General features: G+C 44.0%; 1 protein-coding gene across 2 annotated transcripts; it reads left to right on the plus strand.

The window, feature by feature from the left end:
• The first annotated feature begins 1,417 nt into the window (after window positions 1-1,417).
• On the plus strand, window positions 1,418-5,935 carry MTRES1 (mitochondrial transcription rescue factor 1). 2 transcript variants are annotated; one of them, XM_038132371.1, is made up of 5 exons: window positions 1,430-1,541; window positions 1,970-2,105; window positions 3,082-3,514; window positions 4,341-4,413; window positions 5,420-5,935. In XM_038132371.1, exons 3-5 carry the CDS (start codon window positions 3,090-3,092, stop codon window positions 5,594-5,596), a joined length of 675 nt encoding a protein of 224 aa, XP_037988299.1. In that variant the 5' UTR covers window positions 1,430-1,541; window positions 1,970-2,105; window positions 3,082-3,089; the 3' UTR covers window positions 5,597-5,935. The 2 variants fall into 2 exon arrangements, with proteins under 2 accessions (XP_037988298.1, XP_037988299.1); XM_038132370.1 differs by lacking the exon at window positions 1,970-2,105 and having other exon boundaries at window positions 1,418-1,541.
• The last annotated feature ends 7,282 nt before the right edge of the window (window positions 5,936-13,217 follow it).

The raw sequence follows: 13,217 nt of genomic DNA on the forward strand, positions 1-13,217 counted from the left end.
CCAAATATTCCTGACATAAAAATCTCCCCGACAAACATTTTATGACAAAGTTTATATAGGTGTCAAATTAAGCAAACACTTATAATGCCTGTGGTAATTGCACAGCTGATGTTCAGCAGTAGTTCCACAGTTATATCACTTTTCAGATTTGCTAGTATTTTCCCAAGGGATGACTGGTCTGTCAGGTGAAGTGGCCAACATTTTAAAGCAAAACTAAAGTAAAGTTTAGGAGCTTTTCCGTCCGCCGAAATTACCCCTAACCTTGTGCAGCCACTTACACGAGGGCAAGATGCTACCAATCTGGTTGCATTCTGTGCCTGCTCTGTATGGATACAGAGAATTCCCCAAATGCTGAGAAATCGGAGCGTTCAGAAGAACCAAAAGATTGGTGCACAGTATAGAGAAATCTGGGAGAAGACAGAATAGGGGATGGACCTCTCCTAGTCTCCGAGCTCCACAGAAAAGGAATTATGAATTACCTCCAGTAATGGAGATGCTGAGTAAAAGAGGGAGATGTTACGTGAAGGAAAGTAAGAAAGACTAGGGCAAACATAAACCACAGAGGGGTTTGGATTAAATTGTCATGGTGGCCAAGCCCTTCAAATCAATTTGTTGTTGGAAAACTAGCACATCTGCTGGAGTGATTTCCCCAGTGAGAGATTTTAATGTTTTTCTGGTTTGGGCATTAGGTCAGAGCATGAGGGGCTGAAAACATAGAAAAAAACTTCCCTAGAAAGCCGAGGAAATTATAATGGGAAACAGTTCCAGCATATCTCAGTGGAGCGGGAGATCATCAGTGGCTGGACAAGCCATCCAGCAGAGGACAGGGCAGAGGTGGGCCAAAAACAGAGGGGTCCTCCGGTGGAATCTCCCGGGTTGCTGAGGAGCGATGGGCAGGATACCCGCTTCAGCCTGCTGCCCTCCTGCCTCGCTCCCAGCTCCCTCCAGCCTCTGCTCCCAAACCTGCGGGCACAGTGAGCAGAAGGGGAGAGGCAGCCGCAAATATCTAGAGGGAGGACGCCAAGAGGATGCAGCCAGGCTTTTCTCGGTGGTGCCGGTTATTAGGACACGAGGCCACAGACAGAAAATGACGCACAAGAAGTTTCACCGGCACATGAGGAAGAACTCTTTTACTGCTCGGATAACCGAGCACTGGGCCCAGAGAGCTTGTGGAGTCTCCTTCATTGGAGATACTCAGCAACTGCCTGGCCACAATCCCGCGCCCTGTGCTCGGGGTTGACCCTGCCTGAGCAGGGAGGTCGGGCCAGATGACCACTGTGGCGCCTTCCAACCTGACCGTTCCGCGATTCTGTGAGAGGCGCCTCGGCTCGCAGACCGGCGGCCACGGGGCGGAGAAGGAGCGGCCCCCGCGCCGCCCGCCCTGCCCGTCCCGCCCCGGGGCGCGGAGCGGGTCCGCCGAGCCCCGGCCCCGGCAGAGGGCGCCGAGCCGGGGCTGCGGCGGCTCCGGCTCCGCCTCCGGCGGGCGAGCGGCGGCGCGGGGACGGCAGCGCGGCCCGGGCCCGAGGCGCCCCGGCACCCAGGTAACGCCGCGCCCGCGGGCCGCCCTCCGCCGCGGCCGGGGCGGGCGCGCCGCGGCTCCGAGGTGGCGGGGCCGCGTCGCTTTGGCGGCCGGCGGCGGCCGGGCGGCGGTCGGGCCCCTGCGGCCTCCCGGGGCAGCCGCCAGGGAAGGCGGGGCCGCCCGGTCCCGCCGCCACCGAGCGCCCCGCCGGCGGGCCGGGGGCCGGGCCGGGGCGGGGGTGCCGGGCGAGGCGCTGCCCGCCCGAGGGCTCCAGCGCGGCCGAGAGGGCGCGCCTGCTGCGCCGGGCGGGCTCGCCGCCCTCCTGGCCCGCTTGTACCCGCTGGCCTGCGCGGAACAAACTAAGGTCGAGCGCTGAAAACAAGCAATAATATTTGTTTGCGCGTTCTGCAAATAATATTTGCAATAATATTTGTTTGCACGTTCTTGCAGTTCCAAATAACTGTTGGAATTTGCCCCCGGACTGAGGAGAGGCCTGTGTCTTCTGCAACCGCTGTACCGTCCTACAATTCGAACTATATGTCGTATATTTTAAGTTCACATATTTAGATACAAGAAAAAAGCCAAGGCAGGTGTGGTTATTTTTATTTGGCCAGTAATTGCTCCCATTGATCAGGGCTTTTTTCTCAGCCACAAATATCGCCTCATTTAATGTTTCCGCAGGGGTCACTTGGGTGCGGGGAAACCAGACTCTAATCTCGTAAGGAAACACGTGTTTCCATGGATATGAGATCACAGTAAAAGCCAGCGCAGCACCCAGCTAGTAGGGGCTGTAAAGTAGTCTCTGAGAGCGTTGAAAGACATCTGGGGTGTTTTGGGGATGTTTCCACCTACTTGTCCCAGGTTACAGAGAGGAGCAGCAGTGTTGCATCGATCAGTCTTACACAGCAGCACCGGGGAGCTTTCATATGAGCCTGCTGTTGCCGGTGTCACTCCCGGTGTCACGCCTGTTGCGGTACATAGAGCCGTGTTATTTCTGCCGAGCACTAGCACGGCGCCAGTTCCCATCTGGAGAAACAGGGGGGGACGTTGTGCAGCGTTTTGCCACGCAGGAGTGTTGTGGTCCAAGCAGAAACAGAGGTTAAGCAGCTTTCGGCTTTCTGGATTTGCTTGCTTGCAGTGTTCAGCAACTTGCTTGTATTGACAATGACTCATGATAAACAGAGATCTCCCTGTGCTTTTTATGACACAGATAGCGGCGTTACTGTGTATTTTATGAATTGTATTTCATATGTAAGGGAGGGAAGTGCCACAAATGTGTTTGCACAGTTAATGTTGAACACCAGAAAAGGAATTACAAACGGAGTATTCTGCTGGGCTTTTCTGCGTGTCTCATCTGGTGTCTTAGCTCTTCATAGTGTTGGCCAGTGTATGAGAAAGATCATAAAGCCACCCCAAGCCTTCTGCTTTCAGGTGATGCATCACTGTATGGGGAACTGGATACTCATCTTTTTGTAGTAACTGTTATGCCATCTGTGGGGAAATCCTTCCAATCCGTCAAAGCAGTTGCTCATTTTTACATATGAATGTTTGTCTTATTTTAGGTTATGCTATGACTGGCTTCAGACTCCCCATCAGCACTTTCAGAAAACTAAATGTCTGGTTCGGACTGTGGGAAAAATTTCCTTCAAATAAACTGTATCCCACTTGGAGGAGAAGCTTATTCTGTAGCTGTCAAGCAAGCACAGTAAACTACAGAAGATGTTTCAGTTTTTCCCCAGTCAGACTCAGTGCACTAAGACTCTCTCCAGAGTATATCTCAGTACTTTCTCTACGGAACAAAAGCAGCAAAAGCTCTAAAAGGAGCAGACAAAGCGTACAAGAAGAGGAGGAAGAAGAGGATGAAGATGAAAGTAATTTGGAAGATGAATTTGAAAATGACGCAAACATAGTAAAAGATTACAAGGATCTTGAAAAAGTAGTGCAGTCTCTTCGATATGACGTGATCTTGAAAGCTGGTCTAGACATGGCAAGAAAGTAAGTACAAAAGAAACAACTTGCTACTGAGAAAGATGCCATGCATCTAAAATTTGACTTTTGATAAGTTTTTATTGTTGGAATAACTCAGTATTTGTTGGGGGGGGGGGTTGGTGTAGCTTTTTTGACTCTCTGAATATGTGTTTTGGATGTATGGATGTTCCTGCTTATTTCACCCTACCTCCCTTGAAACAGCCTGATTTTGCTTTTCCCTGTCTGCAGTATTTCTAAGATTGCTGATGAGGCATTTTGTAATCACTTCTTATTTATTTAAAATTAAGAAAATGCAAAATACTGTACTGTGTAATACAAAAAGGTCTAATTTGAGATTGAGGGAGTAAAATAATGCACTATTTAATGAATGGAGAAATAGGGGCTGGTAAGTATAAGCTTCACAGGTCCACCAGGCAAATGTGCAGTCTATAAATGTATCACAGTGTTTGATCTAATGCAGCCTGCAGAAGTCTGATATCACTATGTTGTTGGAACAGAATATTAGTATAACTTGATCACTAACAAATTATTAAACTGGCTGGTGCAGGAAAGGGGATATTATTTATTGGATATTCAGGAGACAGATCTCTAGAAACAGCTTTTCTACACAGAGCAACTATATGCTATTATTTCATTTAAAATCTGTGAAAGCCCTTTTCTTTACTTCCAGTTCAAGTCTGTCCTGAGCTTAAGTGAAGGTGTCCTTTACACACAAATTAGAGGTGTAGAAATGTGCCTTGCCTGTGAATGGTTGTGTTGTGTTTCTGCAAAGAAACAATAGCATTTTGTTTGCTGCACACTGTAACTGCAATAAAACCTTGTTTTTCTTCAGTAAAGTAGAAGATGCATTCTACAATAATGAACTCAGGCTGAATGGAGAAAAACTATGGAAGAAAAGTAGAACTGTAAGACTTTTTTAATTTAATTTTTTTTAATATAGTACAAGAAAATATCTAAGGCATGATCTTCTCCCCCTAGATCACTCTGCAAAGGTGAATGCACAGCATTGCTAACACCACTTCCACCTTGCGGGGTTGCGGGGGGATGGTGTGACCATGGTTCCCTGGGTAAAACTTTATTCCCTAAGGCAGACAGGAAATTTGTGTGGTTGGAGAGTCAAATCTAAGTCTGAAAGTCGGGAGAAGGCAGCAAGGACGGAACATTTCAAGTTGCTGAAGGAAGTGATGATATCACTATGCGAGGTTGATGGAGTAGGAATGATTAAATCTGAGATATTGGTGGAGCAGGCACATGATTAAAGAAAAAGAGGAAGTTTGATGATAGAAAGGGATTGAAACTGGGGTAGCTGAGGGAAGGTGGTTGTACCTGTAATAGAGCACACAGGACCACAGTTAGGAGAGAGCCAGAAGGGTCACCAGACAGGTACTTCTACCAACCCTTTCTTTATGTGAGGGTGATCCTTGGTGGTGGCTACTGTCATCAAAGGGCAATACGATGAGAAGTTTTGATTCCTGATCCCGTAGAGTTAAGGCTGGTTTATGAGAGGTGTACTGCTTCTGTGACCTTTGAGAGGAGTACAGGCAGTTGCTGAGCACTCTATCCTTTGAAACACTTTAAACTGTTTTAAAGGCAGGAGGAAGAACTTCGCACTTTGCTGTTTTGTGTCTGTGTTGACAGGAAAAAAAGACATACATGAAACCTTTTTCACAGTTAGGTGTTGGTTGTATAACACAGAGTGTGAAGCTCTTGGCAGGGAAGGTCATGAGACATGTAATTGCATATTGCCACGGCTTTCCTAGAAGTTCATCGCTGGAGGATCTATAATAGGTCTGGTATTGGCTGCCTTCCTCCTCTCCTGTGAGATAAGAATATTAAGTGGAAAGAAAGGAAGATGGCGGGGATTTCCCCAGAGAATGTTTATAATCACTCATCTTCTCTTTCTGTTTCCAGGTGAAACTTGGTGACACACTGGATCTCATAATAGGTGAAGATAAAGAAACAGGAACTGCTGTAGTTATGCGGGTAGTCTTAAAAAAATTATCTGACAAAACTGAAAGTGAAAAATACAAAGTTATTTTGAGGCGTTGGAAAAACTTAAAAGTGCCCAAACAGGATGTACTTAAGTAACAAGGGGTTGCATGTGGCAGCATAAGATTTTTGCAGAAAAAAGGGTTTTTTTTGTTAAATACGAATTTTGGTTGAACAAAATTACAGTACCCTTTTTTAAGGGCTTGTGTCAGAATGTTATCTCACTCTGCAGCGTACATCAATAATCATGCAATAAAGCCTGTCACTTTTTGCTGGTAGCTTTGTCTTGTGGTACTGTAAGTTAAAAGATCCAACACTTACATTTCCAGAAGTTTCTTATAAATAATGAATCAATAAAGACTGATTTGATCACTATTTAATTGCTGTCTAATTTTGTTAATCAGAAAGGTTACATTAAAGCTGACATCACATCAAGCAAAATGGCTTTCTTTGTTTTATCTCTGTGTTCATGAAATAGGGCGAAAGCCCTCAATTATGTAAAGTTCCTTTTTCATTATTTAATCTTAATTAAAGGTTAACAGTACCAAGTCCATGCTTACATTTGCTGCTGCTATACCAAGAATACAGTAGGATAGCAATTGCAGTAGCGTATATCTAAGCAGGAAAGCTTCATGGTGGCAGAGAATCATAGAATCAGAGTAGTTTATGCTGAAGAGACAAGATCATTGAGTCCAGCTATTAACCCAGCACTGCCAAGCCCATCACTAAATCCTAAGTGCCACATCTACACACCCTTTAAATACCTCCAGGGATGGTGACTCCACCACTTCCCTGGGCAGCCTGTTCCAGTGCTTGACAACCCTTTCAGTGAAGAAATCTTTCCTGAAATCCAATCTAAAACTCACCTGGTGCAACTTGGGGCTCTTTCCTCTTGTCAAATCACTTTTTGTCTGGGAGAAGAGACTATCCCCAATCCAAATGAAAGAATTCCCAGTAATGACTCTCTGGGCCCAGCCATCCAGACAGGTCTTTACCCAGTGAATGGTGCACATGTCCAAGCCATAAGCAGCCAGTTTCTCAAGGAGAAAGATATGGAAAATATCAGAAGCTTTACTAAAGTCCAAATAGACAACATCCACAGCCTTTCCTTCATTCATTAAGGAGGTTGCTTTATCACAGATGGAGATCAGGTTGGTCAAGCAGGACCTTCCTTTCACAAAGCCATGATGGCTGGGCACAATCTCCTGGTTGTGCTGGCCATGCCATACGATGCACTCAAGATTATCTGCTCCATGACCTTCCCCAGCACTGAGGTCAGGCTGACCAGTCTGTAGTTTCCCAGATCCTCCTTCCAACTCTTCTTGTAAAAGGGCATTGCACTGGCTGACCTGCAGTGACCTGGAGCCTCTGTGGTGAGGCAGGACTGTGGGTAAATGACAGAAGGTGGCTCCATGAGCTCTTCCACCAGCTCCCTGAGTACAATTCAGTGGATGCCATTCAGCACCATAGACTCGTGTCTAAATGATACAGCAGGTGACTGACCATTTCCCCTTGAGTTATGGAGGCTACATTCTTTTCCCTGTTGTCCAGCGCAGGGGTCTGAGTACCTGCAGAACAACTGTTCTTACTATTAGAGATTGAAACAAAGAAGACATTAAGTACCTCAGCCTTCTTTGTCAGTACATTTCCACCCATACCTATCCAATAAATGACACAGATTCTTCTTAGCCAGCCTTTTGTTGCTAAAGTATTTATAGAAACATTTTTTAATGTATTTTATGGCAGTAGCCAGATAAGTTCCAGTTTCTTCCACTTCTCTCTCTGCATAACCTCAGAATGTTTCTGTGGTCTGAGTTGCCTACCACTCCTTCCAGAGGCCATAAACATTCCTTTTTTTTTCTGAGTTCCAGCCAAAGCTCTCTGTTCAGCCAGGCCAGTCTTCTCACCAGGAGTTTCAGGAAGTTGTGAGTAAACCAAGGCAATGGTACTCTGCTCTCTTGGAGGATACAGATCAGTGAGGAGCTCTGTGGAGTACTGCTGATTTTTACTGTTTAACTAACCATGCAGAGGAAGATGAAATCTCAGATTGTCATGTATCAATTTCATTGTGGCATTTAGGTGGATATTTAATACTTAGACATTGTAAGGAGCTGAGTAAAGGTCAGACCATACTGGGGAGAGAAGCTCACGTCTGTATTAATTCAGGAAAATATTGTCACTTAGGACAGGCATCTCAGGAATAACCACTTGCACTGCTGACATTAAACATGTGCTTCCTCCAACCCTACTTGTTAGATGAACTGTGAAGTATGCAGATTTTTTTATTGTTTATATGTGTTTAGACAGCCATACACAGGTGTGTGTCTCCCGGAAAGCTGGCCAGTAGGAGCAGGTAACTACTGTTCATCCAGTGTCTGCTCCCAACCTAGTCTGAAGAGCCCAGAAGGACAAAGATAGCCCTGAAGAGGCAGCAGGAGCATATTCCAGGACACTTTTTCTTTCATGGCAACAGCTACTCAATAACTGTGTTTAAGCAGGGTGTACCTTTCCACAGCCTCAAAGTGATGGCTGCTGAGTGAAGGATTTAAAACAATTTCTTGCTTTCTTGAGGCATATCTGAAATGTGTGCTGTTCTGGTTTGGTTTTGTTGGTTTTGTTTTTGTTTTGTTTTGGTTTGTTTGTTTGGGGTTTTTGTTTGCTTTCTGTTTTGTTTTGTTTTTAGTTTGGTTGGGTTTTGGTTTTTCATTTTGTTTTGCTTGGTTTGGTTTGGTTTTTTCCCTGATTGTGCAGATGTTTAAAGATGCAGATACATGTCTAGCTATTAATTTACAGGCATAGTGACCTTTTAAAAAAAAATTGTTCTTAAGAGGACATGATCCTGGAAAGCTTTCCTAGGGGATTTTGGTGATCCTTACTCCGCAGAAGTTAAGGGACTCTGCAGAGCACCCAGAGGAAGACAGCAGGCTGTACTTTCATTGTGGGCATTGCTGTCACCACTCTGTTGGAACTTGCACCAGCTGCAATGGAAATAAATGAGATGCATCCTCTGCTCCCCAATTCCACTTATTCTTGCTATTCTAAGTGACTGCCATAATCTCCAGGGCTGCTGAGAGAAACAAGTAGAGAGGTGTGTTGTAATACGTCAGTGAGCTCCAGCTTCTGGTCAGCAACCTGTCAAATGCTTGTCAGCATGTACACACTACCAGTCACCTCCAGCAGTAGTAGCTTCCACCAGAGCATGCAGGACCAGAGGAAGACCCCATTCCAAAAATGCCAGGAATGCTCTGGGGCTTGGGAATAACTAAGGTATGGATGTGAAGAAATTAACTTTCTGAAAGGGTCTGTTCTGTGCAGGATAAAAACAGTAACAACAACAAAAAAGTCTACACCTTCCTGGCATCCAAGATGAGCAGGGCAGTTGCATCTCTGAGAGCCATTAACATAACAAAGAGCACTTAGCAAGGTAATTTGAACTGAACGGAATATAAATACAGTATTACGCCAAAAAGTTAAATTTTTGACTTCTGGAAAAGCCTTTTGGAAACTAAAGTAGACAAGAGCACAAGCAATCAAGACCTAGCCTGTTCCTAATGATGACAGAGTCTTTTCACTAGAGCCTGTAGTGACAGGACAAGGGGCACTGGTATTAAACTGAAAGAGGAAAGATGTACATTGGACATATGGAAGAATTTAATTTTTTTTTTATGCTGAAGATGGTGAGACATTGAAACAAGGTGTCCAATTATCCCCCATCCCTGGAAGTCTTCAAGGCCAGGCTGGATGGGGTTTTTAGCAAGCTGGTCTGGTGGAAGGTGTCCCTGCCCATGGCAGGGAGTTGGAACTAGATGATTTTTAGAGGTCCTGTCCAGCTCAAATCATTCAGTGATTCTATGACTGCCACCAAAACCAGGCCCTCACTGACAGCAGAAGGTAGAAACAGGCTTTCATTAAGTTTTACGTGTTAATCCACCAGTGGTATGAGCTAAGGAAAAGAAAAGCAGACTTCCTAAGGAGTCCTGTGATGCGTGAGACAGCCCTCTGTGGTTTCAGGATTGAAACGGTTGGAGAGGGAACTGTACCCATGTGCTTCAAAATAGAAAGCTTCAGTCACAAGACAGGGTGATCTCAGAGGAAAACTATGACAGCAGGAAGGTGAGTAGCTGTTCTGCTCGGCTACATTGATCTGTCCTGGATAAGCTTCTCTATTGATCAAACCTTTTTATTGGGGTCAGATACTGCTAAGCAGGTTGCACTTGTTTCTGCAGCCTTTAAATATCATGCAAGCTAAAACCGTGACCCAAAGAAGGGTCAGAATATGTTCTGGGAGGTGTATGAACAGGCATGTCACTTCCACAGTTTTTGTTGGACTTTTAGGGGGCATGTAAAGCACACAGAAACTGATGTGGGCATCAACTACTCTGTGTGGTGGCGGAACTATATGAAAGGGCTTCTTGAAGATACTGCTGAGAGGTGGAAAGGGGAGGCTTGGACAGCTTGAGAAGTGACTGACAAGTTCACAGAAGGCTGCCCAGATGACTGTGCTGTCCAAGCCACCCCTGCATTAATCACAGGCAAAGCCACCTTCATGTTGGATGTCAAGGAATGGACCTGGAATGTGCAGCCTGCCTGCCCTTGCACAGACCAATGATCTGATCCAGATGACTTTGCCTGATCCCAAAAGAGGCAGGTACTGTCAGACTGTGGGTGGAGGACCCTGTTGTTCCTGGCACAGCCTGCAGCATTACCTGGCAGCTTTGCGTGTCTCCCTTGCTGCAGGAGCCGTGCTACACAGCTGCAGAATCTGCTGCACATGGGCCAGCCTGCATTATGGAGCAGGGCATGGGACAGAGAGCCCTGTGAAGGAATAGTGGGGAATTGCTCCCACAGGAGTTGGACTTGGGTCTGGCAGAAGAGAGCCTGGACAACCAAAGGAGGCATCTATTGGCACTCCTGAATAGGTTCCAAGTTCTGCTGCCTACAGACTGACAGAGAGGCAGGGTGTAGTCCCTGATCCCTCTGGCTACACATAATAAGCAATTCTTTTTTTCTTAGACAGGAAAGCACCCAAGTGTTTCTGATGGGAAGTTGGGTTTGGGGTTTTCTTGGTTGGTGGTGTTGGTTTGGTTTTTTTGTTTTGTTTCTTGGGGTTGGTTGCTTTTTTCCTGTAATGGCATGTCAGAACAGGACAGTCTGCCTTCAGCACCTACCAAATTACAGAGCTCAGCATGGAAGGGAAAGGAATGCAAAGGGATGCATGTGAGCCATGCACATCTGAGCATGGCTGAAAGCTAAAATTCATTGGTTTCCAGTGCTTCTGCATACAGACAAGCACTACAGGGAAGAAGACCCTCTTTTGTTTCAACTCTTGGAACAAGGAGAGATAGGGAGCAAGAGACAAGGGACAACATTACATGCCATAATACTCAACTCCTGGTTTTATACAAGGAGTCAGATTTCAAATGTAGGATGTAATCCTATCAAGTGACTCATTCCCACTGCTGACAGTTACCTTAGGATTTTCTTCTCACAGGAAACATTTGTAGAACTCGCTAACACACCACCATATGAGCTAACAAAAGTGGGACATTCCTGAAAGTGTAACGATTAAAGGAATATTTTGCCTTCCAGAGAACTGACCCCTAACTCACAAGACTACAAAATGCCTCTGGAAACAAGGACAAACAGCTGCTTTGCTATAATGAAATTTGTGAAGGAAATTGGGAGTGATTACTTGACATTTGTGTGTGTGTGTATGTTTTGTGTGTATAGATACTAATTAGCTGATCTTCCTCCAATATCCACTAATTATTTCTTTCCATCTATTAACATCAATTTTAGTGTGATTGGACATGTAATGATTTCACCCATTTTATGACTGGGAAGTCAATTTCACTAAATTTTAAAACAGAAATTAAGGAAACCATAGTTAAAAACATAGCTAAAAATTGCTCTAGTCAAGGTTATCTTGGGGTGTGGGTAAGAAAGGGGAGAAGTGGGACAGGAACAGCTTTATTTCTCTTCTATTGGAGTTCTTCCTTTCCCACAGGAATCAAAGTTCTTCCTTCTGAATTGTTAATCAAAGAAAAATTCTCAGTGGGGACCACAGTTCCATGATGGAACAAACCAGGAAATGGAGAAAGCAAGTGGCCATTAGCTAGAAATGACAGCATCTAGAAAATTACAAAAAATGAAAAGGAATATGGTGGGTAAAAATAATACTGTGTAAGGGCTAATCTCCTGCCAGTCAGATGAGGTACAAGGGAAATGTGAATGTGATGGAGGTTTGGTTTTATTAGGAGTCATCTGCTTCCAGGACTGGAACTGGCAAAGCCAGGGCAGCTCCTTCAGCGGCACTCTGCTGCAGGAGAGATGACCTCTCAAAACAGGATTTATGTGAGCTCTGACAACACAGGTATTATGTATTCTGCAAGACACTTCTATAAAAAATTAAGACGATTACTACCAGCGAGAAGTTTTGATGAATGAATTTTAGGGCAAAATAAGGATTTGAAAGCACTATTACTACTAGAAATTTTTCTGTCTTAACATTTACTACAACCAAAAATGTAGGTAAGAAAGGATGAAGACAAATGCGTATTTCTTGCTTGTTCTGCCTTCTTAGCAAAGTCAATTTTAAGAGAGAATTAAGAGGAAACTAAACCATAACTTCATCTATTCATTTTTATCAACTTCAGGCATATTAAAAAATATACTTTCAAAATGTTTCTGAGGAAAAATCTGTATCTCCATTGGTGCTGACTTGCAGTAATAATGTAAAAAAATCAGGAAGTCAACCCAAGGCAGTAAAGAAATGTTTGCAATGACAGTGATGGAGTTTGTTTCATTTACTCAGAAAAACCTGCCACATTTGTTCTTCCAGAAAATGTACTTTTGTAAGTAAGAGCACTTGTCAATTTATGCCCTATCCTCAAGGCAAGCTTAAGACATTGAATTTTCCAGCTGTTCCACATTGCTTTTATGAGCAAAATGAAATCTGAATGAAAATAAATTATAAATAAAACCTGTCCATTATTTTCTGGGCTTCTTGGTGGTGTAGAATTCATCTTAGCCCCTTCCAGCATGAAACTAGACCTGGTGTGCCTTTGTAGAGCATTGAGCACACAATTCTGTTTCTCAGTGATACAACATAAACATCAAACAATAACTGAAAAGAGACAAATGACAGAATTTTAAAAATGCACCTAGAAATAAATTATATGCATTTTGAAGAGAATTTAAAAAGTCATAACCATTTCTTAGAACATGAAACACTGTTGGCTGTACTGCATCAGCATAACTAAGTGATTGCAAGTAAAGATTTTTCTAATTATTTGCCAACACATTTGTTGTTGATTCTGTCACCTGAATACACTTAACAGGCAATAAATTGATGTACACGCCACCTCCCTTTTATGTGCTGTTCTCTATTTTTTTACAGAACTTCTAAGGAAATGTTTAAGTTGTAGAAAATGCATAAAATGCAAAAATAAATAATAATATGACACTGTTTCTATAAAAAGATTAGAAATGGGCTATTCAATACTCATTGAAAGCTGATATAGTTACACTGTAACAAGCAGAGACACTTGATACCCACCTTAACTGGGTAGGTATAAAGTAAAGCTTATCCATAGGAAGTCAGTGTGTATGGCTATGTATGTGCCCAATCCTTCAATATCTAGCAACCCTCCTATTACAGTTTCACTTCCAAAATTTTAAGTTTATTACTTCAAACAGAAGAAGTCTGAAAGACAAAAAA

The sequence above is a fragment of the Motacilla alba genome, chromosome 3 (genome assembly GCF_015832195.1).
Source record: "Motacilla alba alba isolate MOTALB_02 chromosome 3, Motacilla_alba_V1.0_pri, whole genome shotgun sequence".
NCBI classification, from domain to species: Eukaryota; Metazoa; Chordata; class Aves; order Passeriformes; family Motacillidae; genus Motacilla; species Motacilla alba.